Raw genomic sequence first — 18,058 nt, forward strand, 5'->3', positions numbered from 1 at the left:
GGGGTGTTTTCAAGTCCCTGGAAACCCTCTGATGACTCCCCCTCCCTCCCTCCCTCCCTCCCTTTCCAGCAGGAGAAGCTTTGTTCTGCCACATGGCAGCCGTGCCTTGGTGCTCCTTCGCACCGATCGAGGCCCCTCCCGGCTCAAGATTAAACTGCCGGAATAACATTTCCACAAAGTCTTGCCTTCCTTAAGTTGGCCCATCGTGTGCTGCTTCAGGGGCGCTTTGGGGAAGGGGCGCCCCTGCCTGCCCCTCAGGACACCCCTGGAGAGGCCATAGAATTCTGTGTCACCTGCAAACCGGCTGCTTCGTCGAGGCTTCGGGCAGTTTATGAGCTGGGGAGGGCGAGGGGGGGGTCTGCTCTGTCTGAGTGTTGATTGCATCCCTGTGCAAGGACAGATATTAGCGGCACGTTGCTCTCCAATTCCCAGCTGCAAACCGAAGGCGAAGGACGGCATTCGTGTTCGCAGAAGGTGTTGTAAAATGCATGAGGCTTTTTTCCTCACCACGTCTTGGAAGCCGAGGGCAGGGAAAACCGAGAGCGCCTTGAATCCCAAAGCAGGCAGGAATCTGCCCTCCCGTATTCCTTGGGTCGCTCTGACTACGGATTAGCAAAGGCTGGCCCCGTCTTTCCCTCTCTCTTCTTTCCAAAATCTGTTTTTGTTGTTGTTGTTGTTGTTTGCAAGTAGCCTTTTTTCCCCCCTCCCATAATGGCCTTCTTGCCTTGTTTGATTTGCACGGAAGGAAAAGAGGCGGCTGCTGCGGCTGCTGCCCCGTTCGGTCACTGATCTCTCCTTCCTTCCCCGCCTGGCCTAAGGCTATGCTGAGATTTCTCGCCCGCTTGTACTGTTGCAGCAGCTCCAGCGAAGAATATCCCGAGGATGACAAATGTATTCTGAGTCGGTACGTGTCTTTTGTTTTCTTTATGGCATCCATCTCATTGCCTCCCTCTCCGCACACCCCTTTCTTTCCTCTTGTCATTTCGGGGCTTTTTTTTCCTGCTACTATTGGCCAGAAACCAGGTTAATAGGTATTGAATGTAGCTCAGTGCTGCAGTGTGACTGTGGGGAAGGTGGAACAATAGTAGTGCCAGCTCAGTCTCGGGGTGGGGAAGACCGAGGCGGTCTTTTTATAGACCAAAGCTGCATTGTGGTGCCTGGTGGTGTGCAGCCTCTCCCCCTTCCTTCCTCCCTCGCCCTCTCGCGCTTTTTTTTTTTAATGTACACTGCAGTCAGCCCTTCTCTAATGAGGCGGTGGCACCATCGGCCAGCCCGAGCCCTAGCAGCGCCCGCCTGCCCGCTTTAGGGGACGGCGGGGGTCAGGAGGAGAAGCCCGGCGGCCCCCTTGGCAGCTTGGAAACGCCGGCTTCACATCCTTGGCAAGCTGGCTTGGCTGGTTCCCAGCCGGAGCAGCAGCAGCCTCCGCCGCCGCCACCATCCTGCCTGGGAGAGTGCGTGCGTCTGGAATGGAAGCCCGAGCCGGCCGTCTGTTATGGAAACGCTGTTTGCTGTTATTGTAGTATCGCGGTGACCAACATGCCATTGAAATGGAAAACGAGCTCGCCTGCTAGCTGGAAGTTCCCCGTGCCTGTGCTTAAAACCTCCCGGTCATCGCCGCTTTCTCCAGCGTACATGTAAGTGAGAGGACGGGAGGGCATCTTGAGGTGGGCATGCCTTTGCAAGATTGCATCCCCTACCACCACCACCCCCGGCAGGGTTTGGCTCTGTGCAGTTTTAACACCCTTCTTTCTCCTCCCCCCCCTTCCTTTATTTGTGGTTCTGTATTCTCTGATTGTGACATTGGTCTCAGAATTTCCATTGTGAACATCCCATTCTCCCTCCTTTCCCGGAATGTCGGCTTTTCCTTCCTCTTGTCAGTTCTGTTCCTTCTCCACCCCCCCCCCCCGGTGGAGACAGGTGTTGTGTTTCCTTTGTTGGGTAAAGCAGGGGAGAACAGAGCAGATTCGCACCCTTCCTTTTCAGTGCCCCTTTTGGAAGTTTTGAAGTGGGGCCCTTGGTCTACAGTGCAGATCTGAGAGGAGCAACTGCAAAGCTCTTCCTTCCTCTAGTTGCTTTTCATCATGAGAGAACGCTAAAAACGCCCACCCACCACCCAGGTGTCTTTTTCGGGACTCGATGTGATGTGTGGGTTTTCCCGTGGTGAAATACTGGCTGTCAGAAGTCCAATTCTTTAATCCAAGTAATTGTTTCTGTGGTTAGATTCCCTTTCGTCTCTCAGAGTCAGAATTCAAACCATGGGCTTTGCAAAAGAGCTGCAGCTCAAGATTTTAGGTTTGTAAAAGGACAGGCTCACGTTTTTCATAGACAAGGGATGTATTTCTGGCTGAGGTTGAGCAAACCGCCTGGCATGGTAAAATGAAAAAGAAAGAAAGAAAGAAAGAAAGAAAGAAAGAAAGAAAGAAAGAAAGAAAGAAAGAAAGTAAGTCAACTTGATTTTGGTGGTTTTGCTCGTTATTTCCACAAATACTCTGATATAAAAAAGCTTTTATAGCTTTTATGTCTGAAAAACATGAAATATATCTCCACAGCTTTGAATTTGGTTTCCTTGGGTCTTGCGTGAATGAAATGGGATATTTCAGATGTTTTGGCTTTTATATTAGTTCGCTCATAGACAAGTCATCCCCTCATCTAAGATTTTGGTAGAGACTTCTACCTGTCTCTTTGTTTTTATTTCACATTTTGTATTATGAGACACACAGTATCTTTTTGCTGCGAATTGCTTTTATTTTTTTTAAACCATCTCACTAACTGTCAGCATTTAACAGTTAAGAGCATTTTTCCTAGATCTGAAACATGAAAGGAAATTTTACACTAGCGGGTTGAAAGAGAAAGGACAGAAGCATTTGTCCATCTGAGTTAGGAACGGAACATTTCTGTTAATTCAATATACGTTAGACCAGGAATTAGAAGGAGTCTTGGAAACAAGTATAGAAATATGTGTCTTAAAATATATTTGTTAAATGAGTAAATCATTTTTTTTAAAAAAGCCCTTTCATGTGCAGTTCAGGGTATGTATTTCATAATGATTTATGTAATTGCAGAGCTCAAACATACTCATCAAGTTCATTTGTTTTCCTTAGTAAAATATATGTTGTACTTAATGTTTAGACCAAAAAGGTTTTAAAATCTTAAGGAAGAGGCTTTATTGGTAATTATAGCTTCGGCACAGTTTATCCTTAAGAAGACTCAAATATTTTTAGTCTTTATGAATATGAAGTGCTTTATGATCCATTGTCCCAAGCACTACAGGTCCTGTTTTCTATTGCTCCTTCTCTACCACCCCCCACCTCCATTTCACCCACTTTGCCTCAAGCAGGTGAATCCCTCTCCCAGGTATGCTTCTGTGAACCTTTAAACCTAAAAGTCAAGAAAGAAGCCACCTGAAGTCTTGTTTTCACGTTATACGTTTGAGTAAACGAACAAAAAGTTTCCCGCATCTGTTTTGTTGATAAGTTGTTTGCCCACCTATAGATAGAAGACCTGCAATTGGTGAGTGATCTGTGGGCCTCAGGGTCCATGCTTGTATCAAAAGATGGATGTTGAATGGATGACCCTAATGTCATTTGATCAGGGCAAGTAGGGCCTTGTGGCTGTCCGGAATTCTCACCTGTGAAACTGGCCTTACATCTCTGTCCGTCTCTCATGGTTTCCTTACTTCAACTGTGGAATTGAAGACTTTGCATTCAAGCCTCTGGTGTGTGCAAAGATCAAGGATGAGTTAGTGGCCATAGAAAACAAGAGGTCATCAAAATGTCACCTGGCGCAATTCACTTCTAATTTAGGTCACAACGAGTATTCGAATCAAGTGCGGTTTCAGACAGAGGTGGGTGACCAGACTATCTAGTACATTAAGGGAATTTGCTTCTCAGATTTTATTCTGGAGCTGTGAAATGCACATGGAGAGGCATTTCCCTCTTCTGAAGAGTGCTTGACTCCTGTCTGTCTGGAACGGGGTATGTCTAGTCTGATGAAAAGAAGGACCAGGGGAGACACGATAGCAGTGTTCCAATATCTCAGGGGCTGCCCCAAAGAAGAGTCGGTCAAGCTATTCTCCAAAGCACCTGAGGGTAGGACAAGAAGCAATGGGTGGAAACTAATCAAGGAGAGAAGGGGAGGGGGAGAGATTTGGGTGACTGGGTGAAGCTACAAGATGGCATTTTAACATTTTTTTTCAGCCAGGCAAAACGACAGAAAAACAAGACTAAAATACCCCTCTGGGGTTTTGCAGTTGGAACAAATGAAGCCACCTTCTTAACTCTACTGAGAGCGAAAAGCAAGCTTTGGGCTTAAGCCTGTGGCTTGAGTTGACACGGAGGGCTTCTGAAAAGGACCCGGGTACCTTTTATTATCCACCTGAAACACGGATGGACAAAAATAACCCAAGCGTCTCATGTTTCAAACAAAGGGGGGGGGGAAACGGGGCATGGGAGGGTGGAGCAGAGCAGTGAAATATAGGATCACTAAACTGAACACCGGTTTTATTTATATACCTCTATATAAAAAATTGGATCAGCAAGATAAAGAGACAAGCAGTTGCTAAAAAAAGTTTCAAGGAGCTAGAAATGTGTACTCAAGCTTTTGTGCAGCTTTGGAGCTGAATATTTGTGATGAATTGCTTTTTGAGAGTTCCCAAAATATTTGCGCGAGTGATTTATCTTTCAAAGAAAACTCCTCCATGTTTGTTCTCCACTCTCTCCCTGTCCAAGTAGTTATTTGGATCCTCATTTCTTTGCTGGTCCCCCCCCCCCCTTCTGATTCTTGTAAAGGGTAGTCCTGATTCCTACAGAATTTAATGTGGATTAAAAGTCCAACTAGTCCTCTCTTTTTTTTTAATATAATGCCATCTATTCGTCATAGCTATGGGAATAATTAGAAGGTTAATTAACTTTATGAGGAATTCTTGGAAGCAATAGCGATTCAGCATTATCCCCGAAAAGCCTAATCAATATATTTACTCTCCTTATTAACTAATTATTTATAAGGGTTGGTGTGTTAGCTTTAATGAGTGTATATAAAACACCCTTGGTAAATATGTCTAAACTGAATATCTCTTCATTAAAACTTTTGGGGGTCTTTTGGGCCCCCAAAAGTTGACATAATGAGATGGCTCAGGGACTTGTGGGTTTTGGGTCTTTGGGTTCCGCAGCTCTTCAAGGGGGAGTTGCTGGTATTAGAAAGCAACATGGAAGAAGGTTAAAAAAAAAAACTAGATATTTTTTTCCAGAAATGTAAGCCCCCACATTTTTCAAACCCTACTTGTGGTCTGGAAACTACTGTTTATCACAAGTATGTCCAATCTTGGCAACATTAAAACTTGTGGACTTCAACTCCCACAAGTCCTAAAGTTGCCAAGATTGGACATCCCTGGTTTATCAGATCTGATCTAATCCAATATTCTGGCCCAGCAATATATGTCTTTATGACCTCATGAAACTGGACTTCAGTAACATCTTGCAGTAATTCTGAAGGGAATACTTAGTTCGTGTCGAGCTAATTTTCTTGCAATGCACTCAGAGAGATGCTTTGGTCCATATTTTATATTTAGCCATAATTGTGCGAAGGAACCTTCAGGAGAGCTGAGGTTCAACCTGTAGATGAGAAAGTGGATGATTTCTGTCCAGCTCGGACCACAAGAACGCAAGCTGATTTTACTCAACCAAAATGTGATTTAATCTATCAGAAATTCTTTGTTGTCGCTGCTGGTATCAAAGACAAGTCTGAGCACTGTAATAAAACAATAAATAATAAAATAAAATAACAGGCATCCATCCTGTTTGGAAGACTTTCCCCTTCAATTGTTGCACCAACATCTGCCATCTGTGATTTGTTTAATTTTTTTCCCTACCTCTTGTGGTCTGAATGCACTAAAAGAAACAGATTTGGGTTTTGGGGCTGGGTAAAGATTTATGCAATTAATCAGGATGTGACACGAGACATTTCAGGTTATTTATGGGTTGCTAATTGTGGTGCACAGCAGCATATTCAGAAAGAAGCTTTAATCTTCACAAATCCTTGTGGTGAGGAACCACCTGGTCACATTTGAAATAGAAACTTGCTAAATGTGTTCTGCATTTCCACACTGCGTGTATTTCCATGTATTTCACACCCATGCATCAAACCGCCATTTCTGTGTAGTCCGCAATACTTGTTTAGAGTTCTTTTTTATGGCTGATCTCCAAACAATTTGTGTTTTCACCCCCAAATGTTCAAGTTTCAGAAATTCCTTTATATAACCCCAGTTTCCCTACTTGGTGCAAATAAATAGCAGCTGCAAGCATAACCTGACAGAATTTATATTAAACCAACTCTGTTTTTAATTAGGTTTTTTTTTTTTTTTTTGTAATGTAGGCAGGAGACAATTGGTTTGCTCATATTTGGGGGAGCAGTTATCCTGCTGAAGTAATTTCTGAAACTCCTTTTGAGGCCAATGTTTTACCTGCATGCTCAGAGATGTTTTCTAAAGAGGCTGCAAGTTATATTTAAACATTATGAAGAAGAGCGGATACTTTCATGTCAGCACGTGCACGGAAGGCACACAAATTACTGTATGTAATGCGATATCCCTGAGCTTTTTATGGACACAGGTGCCATAAAGGCATCAGCATGTCATACATAGAGTATTTAAGATCTGGACAGACAGAACTTTTGCTTGTAAACCCTCCACCCCCCCCCTTTCTACCCCTCAGTTTCCTATTCAGCTGCAATGAAGGTTTTTAGCTTCCTAAAAAGTGGAAGGCTTTTGAACCCCCAAATCTTGAAAAACGGGATCAAAAATTGCCACCTATCTTAATTACAGGAAAAATGAAAGAAAGTTGTTAGCTTCTTGCAGTAAATGCTGAATTCAGAAGGAGAAACTGCCCCGTCACTTTTTAATATTTAATAACAACATATATAATAGCAACACAAACCGGGTTAGGTTCCCTTTGAGATTGGCTTACAGATTCCTGCATGTTCCTGCATTGGTGGTGGTGATGGTGGCAGGAGGAACAAGCAAGCTCTGACCGGAAGCCGTTGTCTTCTTCTCTTCCTTCTTTTTCCCCAGATCTTTGGTTGAAGAGGAAGAGCCTCACATGAAAGTCACTCTGGGGAGCAGCGATATGGGCTTGTCTGCTCACCTGCAGGCATCGAAGGCAGGAACCACCCGATTCTTCACCAGCAATACTCACAGTTCTGTGGTCCTCCAGGTGAGTGAACGCCTGGAACAGAGCCACCTGCCAGGCAAACTTCTTTGGGAGCACGTTCTTCTCTTCCGGGGGAGAGTTTCCTCCAAAGACTCATCTCTTTGGCAATGTCATTGCAGCCCAGGTCAGCAAGTGGCTGGGAAGGAAGAACAGAACGGGCTCCCCTCCTTGGTCTCGAAGGACTTCCTCTCCCTTGCTAATTAAACATGGCGGTCAGATTGGAGCGTGGCTGCTTTTCCCTGTGATTGAAGGAGACCCGAGCTTGACATGGTTCAAGAAAGAAGGGGGAGGCCTTTGGCCTGCGAATTATGTCCGACCGCCTTCAAGGGAATTTGTCAGGCGAAACAGCCTTTCAGTGTGAATGTTTTGCTCTTCCTATCTTTTTTTGCTTCCATTGGCCTGGAGCGTGAAAAAAATTCAGTTTCATTATCTAGCAGCGGGCTGTGCAGAAGTCCAGGCCCGTCCTCTGACTTCGGCTCTTGGAAGCAGCCCCATTGCCCCCCTTGCTGATGCTTTGTGTTTGCAATGGCCGTGAAATGAGGCCAAACCCCGTGCCTGGCATTGTTTGCTGCCACCAACTAGGTGGCAAAGTAGGCTGCACACGGCTCTCTTCCCAGGAGCATTTTAAAGAGTGGGAAATTGCTGGGTGGGCCGGCCTGGGGAAGAGCTGCAGCCAATGTAAAAACGAGCCCGAAAGCTTTCGGAAGTGGATGGCCGGGCAGAGCTGATGCCCCAGGATCCTTCCTGTATTCTGGGAATGCCAGAAGCCTTTTGTTCAGTGGGGGTAACCTAATAACCCTCTGGCTGGCAGGAGCAGAGCAGCCTCCCCCCCTCCCCCGGGGTTCCCCAGTGACGCTGAGCCTGGACTGCTTCTGCAGCCCCAGGAACGAGCTCCAATTGTGTGGGGCTCCCCGTGGGCCAGCGCCTCATTCGAGGGGGAGTGGAGCTGACGTCGCCGGTTCTTTCTTGCAGGGTTTCGACCAGCTGCGCGTAGAAGGGTTGCTTTGTGATGTGACCTTAGTGCCAGGCGATGGAGACGAAGTGTTCCCTGTGCACAGGGCTATGATGGCGTCTGCTAGTGATTACTTCAAGGCCATGTTCACAGGTAGGGTTCCCTGCTGGTGGATCAGGTGCCGCGCCTGGAGGCCAGTGGACACCCCCTCCCTATGTGTTTCTTTCGGGGGTTCGGTTAACGTCAGGGATGAAATGCCGTTCTCTCTGGTTTGGAAGAAACGTCCTGAGGAGGCTCTGACTGGCTGTAACCCTTTTGTGTCTAAATTTTGTTCCCAGGCGGGATGAAAGAGCAAGACCTAATGTGCATCAAGCTGCATGGTGTGAACAAAATAGGTTTAAAGAAGATCATTGATTTTATTTATACGGCGAAACTTTCCCTCAACATGGACAACCTGCAGGACACTCTCGAAGCGGCCAGTTTTTTGCAGATCTTGCCCGTGCTGGACTTCTGTAAAGTGTTTCTTATATCCGGGGTAAGAGAAATGAAGGTCGTGGCTTGGAGGCTCCTCTCTTCAGCTACCCTTGTTTTAACCGCAGGGGGTTGACCTTGCAAAGGGTTTTTCCCCAAAAGAGACGGTCCACGTTGCTCGAATTAGAGCAGGAGCAGTTCTTCTGCAAGGCAGCTCCCCACTAAACGCAATTAGTTCTCGACCTGTGTGCATGCAGTATCACACAATTAAATTCACCTTTTGGTCAACGTGCTTCGTAGGAAAAATGGTGAACGCCGTCTATAAACTCTTTTGGAATAGTTCTGCCAATGGGACTCCTGGAAGCAGAACCATTTATTGAAAAAAATAAATCTTCTCTGCCAAGTGGGAGGTTCTCAGCTGTGGGAGATCAGAAGGCACACATTGTAAATTGCTTTTGACCACAAAGGAAAGCTGCTATTTTCAGTTTCGGTGTATAACAGCTGGGTTCTTCTGGAGAAGGTGCCGCTACACAGGCCTCACTTGCAGCCTGGGTTGGGTGACTCCGTAAGATGGAAATAGGGGTATGTATTTTGATGGATGCTCAAGGATTAAAGGAAAGACAGAGACAGCTGAGCTATTCCGCAACTTGCATGCAAATAGATCTTAAACAGATTTTTTAAAAATAATGCGACATCTAACATCCAGCTTTTCAAAAAGTGGGTTTTTAAAAATACAGTACCATCCAAGTCACAAATAACGGAAATACCAGCCATTTATACCAACAAGGGAGGGAAAAGGGAGACTTTCTAAACACGATGGGATTTTCAAGATCCATCAGTTTTAGCGTCCGTGGCCGAGAGCTGGGGAAGATGGGATGGAGCCATTAACTCAGAGAGGAAGACATTTCCTGTACCTTTCCTTAAAAACGTGTCCTTTTTCTTTCTCAGGTATGCGATCCTAGAATCTGTGTTAAGTCCTGATGGAATAAGAGTTGTGACTTTCTCAACCTCAGCAACTTTAGGACGTCGAGCATGCTGACTGGAGGATTCTGGGAGCTGAAGTCCACACATCTTAAATCTGCCGAGGTTGAGAAACACTGATGTGGAGTAAGGAAATTCAGATCCCCCAAACAGTCTTAAGATGTCTAAATTATGGGCATCCAAACATGGGCCACCAGGGGAAACTCTAGCAGAGGAACCTCTGTGTCTTTTATCCCTGGATTTAGCTGCAGGGCTGCAAAATAAAGAGCCTGTAGTACAGTGGACTAAAGCACTGTTATTAACATCTGCTGGTTGCAATTACTGTAAGTTCGAATCTCACCAGGCTCAAGGTTGACTCAGCCTTCCATCCTTTCAAAGGTAGGTAAAATGAGGACCCAGATTGTGGGGGCAATAAGCTGACTTTGTAAAAAATATACAAAAGTATGAAGGCTATTGCTTAACGCCTTGTAAGCCGCCCTGAGTCTCCGGAGAAGGGCGGCATATACATTAAAAAGCAAAGCAAAAGCAAAGCAAAATCTGTAGTCTGTTGGCCCTCCTGGCAAACCTATCAACTGTCGGTGTCTTGCAAAGCATCTCCTTTCTCTTTTCTGCTGCTGCTGTTTCAGTTTCCTGTCTTCAGCTGGAGTCCTTGCAACTGATTCCACCTCTTGCTTTTCAATTTTAGCTGCCTCCGACGCCCCTTCACCCCTTGTCTAAATTTTGCAACTCAGAATTTTCAACCCCCTTTCAAGGAAAAACCGGTTTGGGTTTTTCTAGCCTTTTGTTTCCCTCCTGCAATTTCAGCGTTAAGAGTGAAAATCTTAAAAAGAGTCTGCTCCCTTGATCCAGTCCAGGTGTGGTTCTCCAAGGTAGCACCCCCTGATGGAAACGGATGCAGTCTTACTGATAACAAGAGGCAGGAGAAGGCTGGAGAAGGGCACCAGCAGCTAATAGACCTATTAGATGCTAATAGGTCGTCTCTTACCTTCGCAGGTGTCCTTGGAGAACTGCGTTGAGGTGGGGAGGATTGCCAACACGTACAACCTCACCGAAGTGGATAAATACGTGAACAATTTCATCCTCAAGAACTTCCCAGCCTTGCTAAGTACGGGGGAGTTTGTGAAGCTCCCCTTCGAGCGCCTTGCCTTCGTCCTCTCCAGTAACAGCCTTAAGCACTGCACCGAGCTGGAACTCTTCAAGGCCGCCTGCCGGTGGCTGCGGTACGAGGAGCCTCGCATGGAATGCGCCGCGAAGCTCATGAAAAACATCCGTTTCCCTCTGATGACGCCCCAGGATCTCATCAACTTCGTCCAGACGGTGGATTTCATGAGGACCGATAACACTTGCGTCAATTTGCTCTTGGAAGCCAGTAACTATCAAATGATGCCCTACATGCAGCCGGTGATGCAGTCAGAGAGAACGGCCATCCGCTCGGACAGCACCCACCTGGTGACCTTGGGAGGGGTCCTCCGGCAGCAGCTAGTCGTGAGTAAGGAACTGCGGATGTACGACGAGAAAGCGCACGAGTGGAGGTCCCTGGCCCCCATGGACGCACCCCGATACCAGCATGGCATCGCGGTGATCGGGAACTTCCTCTACGTGGTTGGCGGGCAGAGCAATTACGACACGAAAGGGAAGACGGCTGTGGACACGGTTTTCAGGTTTGACCCTCGCTACAATAAGTGGATGCAAGTGGCTTCCTTAAATGAAAAGCGGACTTTCTTCCACCTAAGTGCCCTCAAAGGACATCTCTATGCCGTCGGTGGTCGCAATGCAGCCGGGGAATTAGGTAAGTTCCATCTCAGGCGGAGAAGCTTAAATCGCCGGCTAATCAGGATGTCGCGATTCACTGTCAGATGGTTTTTCCGGCATCAAGATATATTATGCCAGAACGTTTCCACCATCTACGAAGGCAATTCGACCCATTCGGAAAAAGGAGCGAAGCTTTGGTCAAGCTGTCACTGGCTCTGTGGGGATTTAGTAACCACGGTATTGCACGCTAACCTGTATCGTATTTTTAAAAGGAGTGTTTGGAAATAATAACGGTGCCGCTGTATATTATTATGGTAATGCGGGGTTTAATTGTCTATCTTCCCACATGCCAAGGGGAATAATGAATGGGCCTGTTTTCTTCTGAGCAAATGAATTGTGTATTGATTTTATGCAGGTAGCGCTGATCTGAATTTATTTTAAGCTTCTTTTGTCTGACGTGTGAAGAATTAAGTGTTGGTGGCTGGCTCTCTTAGTCTGGCCTGAGTATACGGGCTCACTTCCTGCCCCCGCCCCCTTGTGAGCCAGGCAGTGAGCAGAGCAAGTGAGCTGTGCATATTCCACTTAGGACCCTCTTAAGGGCCTTCCTCCTGATAATTTAGCATCTTCCTCTTCCTCCGCCGAAACTCCCTAGGCGAGCAGCATCGTTGCTGCCTGACAGTCCCTTTCTAATTTCTTCCCTCTTGATACGATCTGTCACTTTTTAGTACTTGTCTTCAGGGTTACCTTGAACAATCTGTGGGCTGTTAAATAGTTTGCATCGATTTCCATAATGAGCTGGATCCATTTGTATGGAAGTCAGACTCTGGCTTGGCGGTCCTGTCGATTCTTAGATCAAAATATTCTCTTCTCTTTCCGTTGAGTTGCGTCGCAAGTCATTTTTTTTCCCACTTTCACTGCAGCTTTTGAAGGCCCCCCCCCCCTTTTTTTTTGCAACAAAACGTAGAAAGAATCCTTGTAACTTTTCCCTCTTTCCTGTGAAAGGCAAGAAAGGAAGGAAGATGAATAATGTTTATTCTTTATTAATCATGTTTAGATGGCAGGGAATCGGATGTAGCGTTCTTGGCGCAGAAACATCTCCAATGAAGCGTCATGTGGCCCTCTGACCCTATTGGGCTCCACGCTGGGAATTTGGCAAGAAGCGTTTTTTTTGATTGCCGTCTGTGGTTGAAGATAAGCCCCACCTACATCACTGCTGACATGCAATTCTTATTTGCTTAAAATTGAAATAATAAGAAACACAGACGCGGCAGTTCAAAATCCAACAGACAGTTCTACAAAAGTTGATCCTTGGGAATAATCCCCAAAGGCAGGAATGATTAAGGCTACTAAAAACTCCGTCTAGGAAGAGATGAAGCAGAAATGAAATGCTGGAGTTTGCTAGCATCCCCCAAATTTAAACTAATGATCTGCTATTGCCCAGAAGATCTTGTTTTAACGTGGAAAAATCTCAGCGCCATAAAAATGGTGTAAAAAGTATTATAATAACAATAACTGTAGAGATTTGCCTGACCAATGGAATATGGAGATGTTTTTTTCTGGTTGTGCTAAGGTTGTGATGATGGCCAAGATCTTGTCTAATGCTCATCCTCTAATTAATAAGATCATTCCTAACTGAAGTAGTGAACTCTTGGAGTCTGTAGAGATTCTCAGTCCTCCAGGTCATGGTTGTCCCAAAGGTGCTTTTTCAGGAGGCAACTGGACTTTCTGGTTTTTCTCTGAAGATGTTTCGCTTCTCATCCAAGAAGCTTCTTCAGCTCTGACGGGATAGTGGACAATGGAAGGATTTATATTCCTTGCAGACAGTTGGTCATTTGCATCCTTTTAGAGGGCCCTTGAAGCACTTCCTCAGGGTCACCTGAATTGTGCTCCTGGTTCCCGTAGTCTGCAATTCTTTTCCTCTGGAAACCCATTCCTACCTCCCACTCCATTCCAAGGGTCTTCATCCCAAATTGTAATTGGATAAAAGTCTGTAGAGATTCTCAGTCCTCCAGGTCATGGTTATCCCGAAGGTGCTTTTTCAGGAGGCAACTGGACTTTCTGGGTTTTCTTTTGAAGGCGTTTTGAAGACTACTTCAGCTTCTTGGATGTGAAGTGAAACATCCTCAAAAGAAAAATCAGAAAGTCCAGTTGCCTCCTGAAAAAGCGCCTTCGGGATAGTGAACTCTTGGCTTCCTAGGGAGCTGACAGCAGCAAAGTAAGCGTGTGAGTGGTCAACTAAAGGGCAAATGGAGAGATTTCAGAATGGGTCAGAAGTCTTGATGATGATGTTATCCATCCAGTCATGTCCCATTCTCAGTGGTTCTATGGACCAGTCTCTCCACATCTTCCACTCTTTCACTCTTTCTTTGAGCTTTTGTGTGGTGTGGTCTGATCTCGATGCTTCACCTGGGGTCAACTCTTGATGGCCTCACAGAAGTTTTAGTCTGGAGCAGCGAAAAGAATTTTGTTCTCGGCCGTTGAGAAATCCATCCAGATTTTGCCCTGTTTCACCTCTGCTGAGAAGAGTGGCCAGAAAACGGGGGGCCTTACATCTCCAGACATGACGTCTTGATTACGTGGACCTCTCTCAATTCGGGTTTTGGGTAGGATATCATACGGAGGTAGCCTTGGAGCATGGCCTGAATCGGAGCCTGAATGGGGAAACCGAGGCCTTCCTTTGTTTCCACAGTCCCAGCTAGAACATTTACAGTGGAGGTTCTTTGCTATTCCCAGACGCCCAAGTCCCCCCTTTCCCTGTGTCATAAGCTTGGTGTTTTTGTGTATAGGCTCATATTTTTATTTTTAGAAGCTTGGAAGGTGTGAAGTCACTGCATCTGACTGCAACGGAGGCCTCAGGCCGCTCTGGTTCCAGGGGGATGCTGCCCTGGGGAGGGAACGGATCGAAAAGGGTGGGGGGGGGGCAGAGGAGCGTTTCCAACCATCATGGCCGCCCTGAGTAGCTTGGGGAAGCAGCCACAAGAATCCTTGTGGGACGCGGAAGCTGCCTCTGCTCACAAGCGTAGAAATCCTGCTTGTACATTCAGACCATGACCTGCTCCCACCTCCCATGGCCAGGTCTCTCTGAATCCTTCCATTCCTGGTTCCTCCCGCACAGAACCTTTGCGTTAGAAGAGCTGCAGGCTATGCGCTCCCTTGGAATCTTTCTAAAGGCTGTTTTTTTTTAAAGCACATGAGATTTATTTTAATGCCGGTTAATGTTTACCACGGTAGAGGCTTCGTGCTTTTCTGCTCTGCACCTGAAGAGCCTAGCTTTTTCGTCTGTGGTACGTGGAAAGGTTATTAATCCGGTTAAAGCCCGCTTCTTGGAAAGCTTTCATTCTTCCTGGCTGGTCTTTCTGAGAAAAAAAAGCAAGGAAGAAGATCATTCACAGACATGAATGTAAAAAAAAGCAACATGTTTAGAAAGCGGGGGAGCGTTGTTGGGTTTTTCGACCGATACGACCGTCCCACAGGTGCCCTGTTCCCATGGCACGTGCTTTCTTTAAAAAGAGGCAACTAAAACTTTGCTCCGTGTCTATTCTCACATCAGGGGACTGAAAATAAAACGGACACCCGGTCAGAAACATGAAACCAGCAGACAGACAGAGAGAGAGAGGAAGAGAGCGAGAGAGAGAGCCTTGTTTCCGACACTGGTGGCCAGATCATCTGCAAAACGGTTTTGTTCATGAGGTTGTGGAAAATAAATCCACGAAGGCGGAGAGCCGCTGCAGTTGATAAATTAGTAACATGGTGGTTAAGTGAATCCGTCTCCCCCACTGACTTTGCTTGTCAGAAGGTCGCAGAAGGGGACCACATGACTCCCAGGGGCGCTGCAGCCGTCATAAGTACGAGTCAGTTGCCAAGCATCTGAATTCTGATCCTCTTTTTCCAACAGCTACGGTGGAGTGTTACAATCCCAGAATGAACGAATGGAGCTACGTGGCGAAGATGAACGAGCCCCATTATGGCCACGCGGGGACTGTCTATGGGGGCCTGATGTACATTTCAGGTGAGCCGGCCCGGCGTCCATCCTTTCCCCTCCCAAACCACACCTGCAGACCTCCAGTGCCAGGTATCTTTCGCCCTCAAAGAGACCTGTGTTCTCTTTCACTCCTCTCGAGTTTCTCCCCCAGACGCTTCAGACGAGACACGCTGTTAAATCTCGGACTTTCCTCTTGGATATAGTTATTCCAGCCAGCTGGCTGCCTTCCATGATAGCCACACCTTTAAAAAGGGGGATCCAGCTGTTTGTTTATTTATGATGCTCATTCCTGATCAGACTTGGAATAACAGAGTTGAAGGGACCTTGTAGGTCATTTAGCTGGGTGGCTGATCTTATCAATGTCCCGTTTGAAGAAATGGCTTCTTTTTACTGGGATAAGAGGGGCCTCTGTATAGCCTAACAAATCCCACCAATACTTGAAATCCCTGGGCTAAAGAGTTGAACCTTATGCGTAGAGCTGGGGATCTTTGGAACTCAATACCATGTACCCAGAGAGTGGGACACTGGGGAAAAGGGGGGGATGAGGAGCCAGAAAAGCTTCCTGGGAGACTTGGAGCTGCCCCCCCCACCCCCCAACAGCTCCAGAGCCCACGGAGCAGTGATGAAGTCAGGTGACCCCCCCCCCTTTTGCGACCTTCTGATAAGCAGAATCCATGGGGAAGCCAGGTCCACTTAACAGCTGTGGCAAGGAAGGTCACAAAATGGGGCAAAGTCATGTTAACAAGCGTCTCGCTTAGCAACAGAAATGTCGGGCTCGATTGCGGTCATCCGTCGAGAACTACCTGTAGACTTGATAAAGTGAGAAACTAGCGTACTAGCAAAGGTTTTGGTCGGTTTTGGGGCTCCCCCACTGGCTCTTGACGGAGTGTCTGCCTTTCCCCTCCCCCCAGGTGGCATCACCCACGACACTTTCCAGAAGGAGCTCATGTGCTTTGACCCCGACACGGACAAATGGACGCAGAAGGCCCCCATGACCACGGTGAGAGGCCTCCACTGCATGTGCACGGTGGGCGATAAGCTCTACGTCATCGGGGGCAACCATTTCCGGGGCACCAGCGATTACGACGACGTGCTCAGCTGCGAATATTACTCCCCCACGTTGGACCAGTGGACTCCCATCGCGGCCATGCTGCGTGGCCAGAGTGACGTCGGGGTGGCTGTCTTCGAGAATAAGATCTACGTGGTCGGGGGCTACTCCTGGAACAACCGTTGTATGGTGGAGATCGTTCAAAAGTACGACCCGGAGAAGGACGAGTGGCACAAGGTCTTTGACCTGCCGGAGTCCCTGGGGGGCATCCGGGCCTGCACACTGACAGTCTTCCCCCCCGAGGACAATCTAGCTTCACCTTCACGGGAGTCGCCTCTTTCGGCGCCTTGAGAGTGGTCCCGGGGGGGGGCTCGTGGGACCCTTGTTCTCCTGTTGCACCGCGTCATGGGTCCTCTCCTCGTCTCCAGTAGTTTCTATGGGGTTTGCACTGAAGCTGTTGGCAAATAACGGGTGGGGGGGAAAGGCATGACGGTCCACGGGGTGTTTGGTGTGGGGAGTTTCTCGCGGTGGGCCTGGGAAATGCTGGACTCCAAAGGCTCAACGAAGGAGGAGGAAACGGTGGCGCCTCCTGTCGGTTTTTAACTTGCAGGAGAGCGAAGGCAGAAGATGGGCTGAATGGCATCTGCAGAGCCCCTTGGCCAAGCCTGGAGGAAAGCTTCCTCATGGGTGGGGAGAGGGACACCCCCCCTCTGGCCCCGGCTGCCTCCCCCCCGCCCCCTCCCCCGAATGAATGGAGCGTTTTAGACTCAGCATGAAAAGGCCCTGCAGGAGTTTGGAAGAGGTAAAGGAGGAAGGGGCACCTGAGGTGACCTTGGATCTGTACATCGGTGGGGGGGGGAGGGGGCTTCCCCTCCCTTGCCGCCCCCTCCCCCCAATTAAAAAAAATGAAGCATTAACTGAGGGTTTTGTTCTTTTTCTCTTTGCCTTCTCACTCCTCCCCCTCCCTGGCCCTCCCCCCCCCTCGGTGATTTGGGGCCTAGGTGGCCTAGTGAGATCTCTACACTGGATTTCAAAAGAGACAAGGGCTAGAACTCTCTCTGGTTGAGCCGCTCAACGTTTGACCCAAACCGTTTCCTCCGGATGAAAACTTGCACCTGTGGGTCTCGTGCCCCCCCCCTCCCGGGGGCTCCTTTGCCTCTGACCCCTCAGTATAAAATCTCAGTTCAGACGGTTATTTAGCACAAACACAGCTTGGACAAAGCTGCTTTTTTGCTCAGAGAATTCAGACTCTGCCCTGTTTTCTTTTGTTCAATAAAATCTTTAACTGCAATTAGTTGGGAGTTTGTTCTTGAAAGAAAGGGCTCCTTTCTCTTCTTCGCCTCCCGTTGCCAGGTAACTCTTTTATGTGTATGTTGTGTGGTGTGTGGGAAGCACAACTAGCTGGGCTCCGGTTCTGCAGGAGCTTCCAAAGGGGGAGGCTTGACCTACTTTTCCCCCAAACTCCCCCCACCCACCCCCGGGACACCCAAGCAGAGCCTGTGGGGGAGTCGGTCTTTGCACGGGACAGGCACCGCCTACGAGGAGGGCTTTGCCAGGCTGAGCGGAAGAGGCTGGTGGGGGGGGTCTGTGGTTGGCTTGCATTGCGGGGGGGCTGTGTGGGGAAAAAGAGGCCTGGTGCCCCAAGCTCACCGAGAACTCCTTAGCAAAAG

At 47.7% G+C, this 18,058-nt stretch overlaps 1 protein-coding gene across 3 annotated transcripts in view; it reads left to right on the plus strand.

The window, feature by feature from the left end:
* LOC139322684 (kelch-like protein 13) overlaps nucleotides 1-17,679 on the plus strand; it is a 35,427-nt gene extending 17,748 nt beyond the window's left edge. The window contains exons 1-7 of one of the 3 annotated variants that reach the window (XM_070951869.1): nucleotides 822-904; nucleotides 7,064-7,205; nucleotides 8,175-8,307; nucleotides 8,493-8,689; nucleotides 10,600-11,395; nucleotides 15,254-15,367; nucleotides 16,252-17,679. In XM_070951869.1, the coding sequence (XP_070807970.1) occupies nucleotides 822-904; nucleotides 7,064-7,205; nucleotides 8,175-8,307; nucleotides 8,493-8,689; nucleotides 10,600-11,395; nucleotides 15,254-15,367; nucleotides 16,252-16,739 (1,953 nt within the window). In that variant the 3' untranslated portion in view covers nucleotides 16,740-17,679. Of the gene's footprint in view, nucleotides 1-821; nucleotides 905-7,063; nucleotides 7,206-7,410; nucleotides 7,560-8,174; nucleotides 8,308-8,492; nucleotides 8,690-10,599; nucleotides 11,396-15,253; nucleotides 15,368-16,251 lie in introns of those variants that run through there. The other 2 variants (XM_070951870.1, XM_070951871.1) reach the window with 2 other exon arrangements.
* The last annotated feature ends 379 nt before the right edge of the window (nucleotides 17,680-18,058 follow it).

Source organism: Pituophis catenifer, unplaced genomic scaffold (genome assembly GCF_029215685.1).
Source record: "Pituophis catenifer annectens isolate HBS135680 unplaced genomic scaffold, rPitCat1.0.hap2 SCAF_11, whole genome shotgun sequence".
Taxonomy (NCBI): Eukaryota; Metazoa; Chordata; class Lepidosauria; order Squamata; family Colubridae; genus Pituophis; species Pituophis catenifer.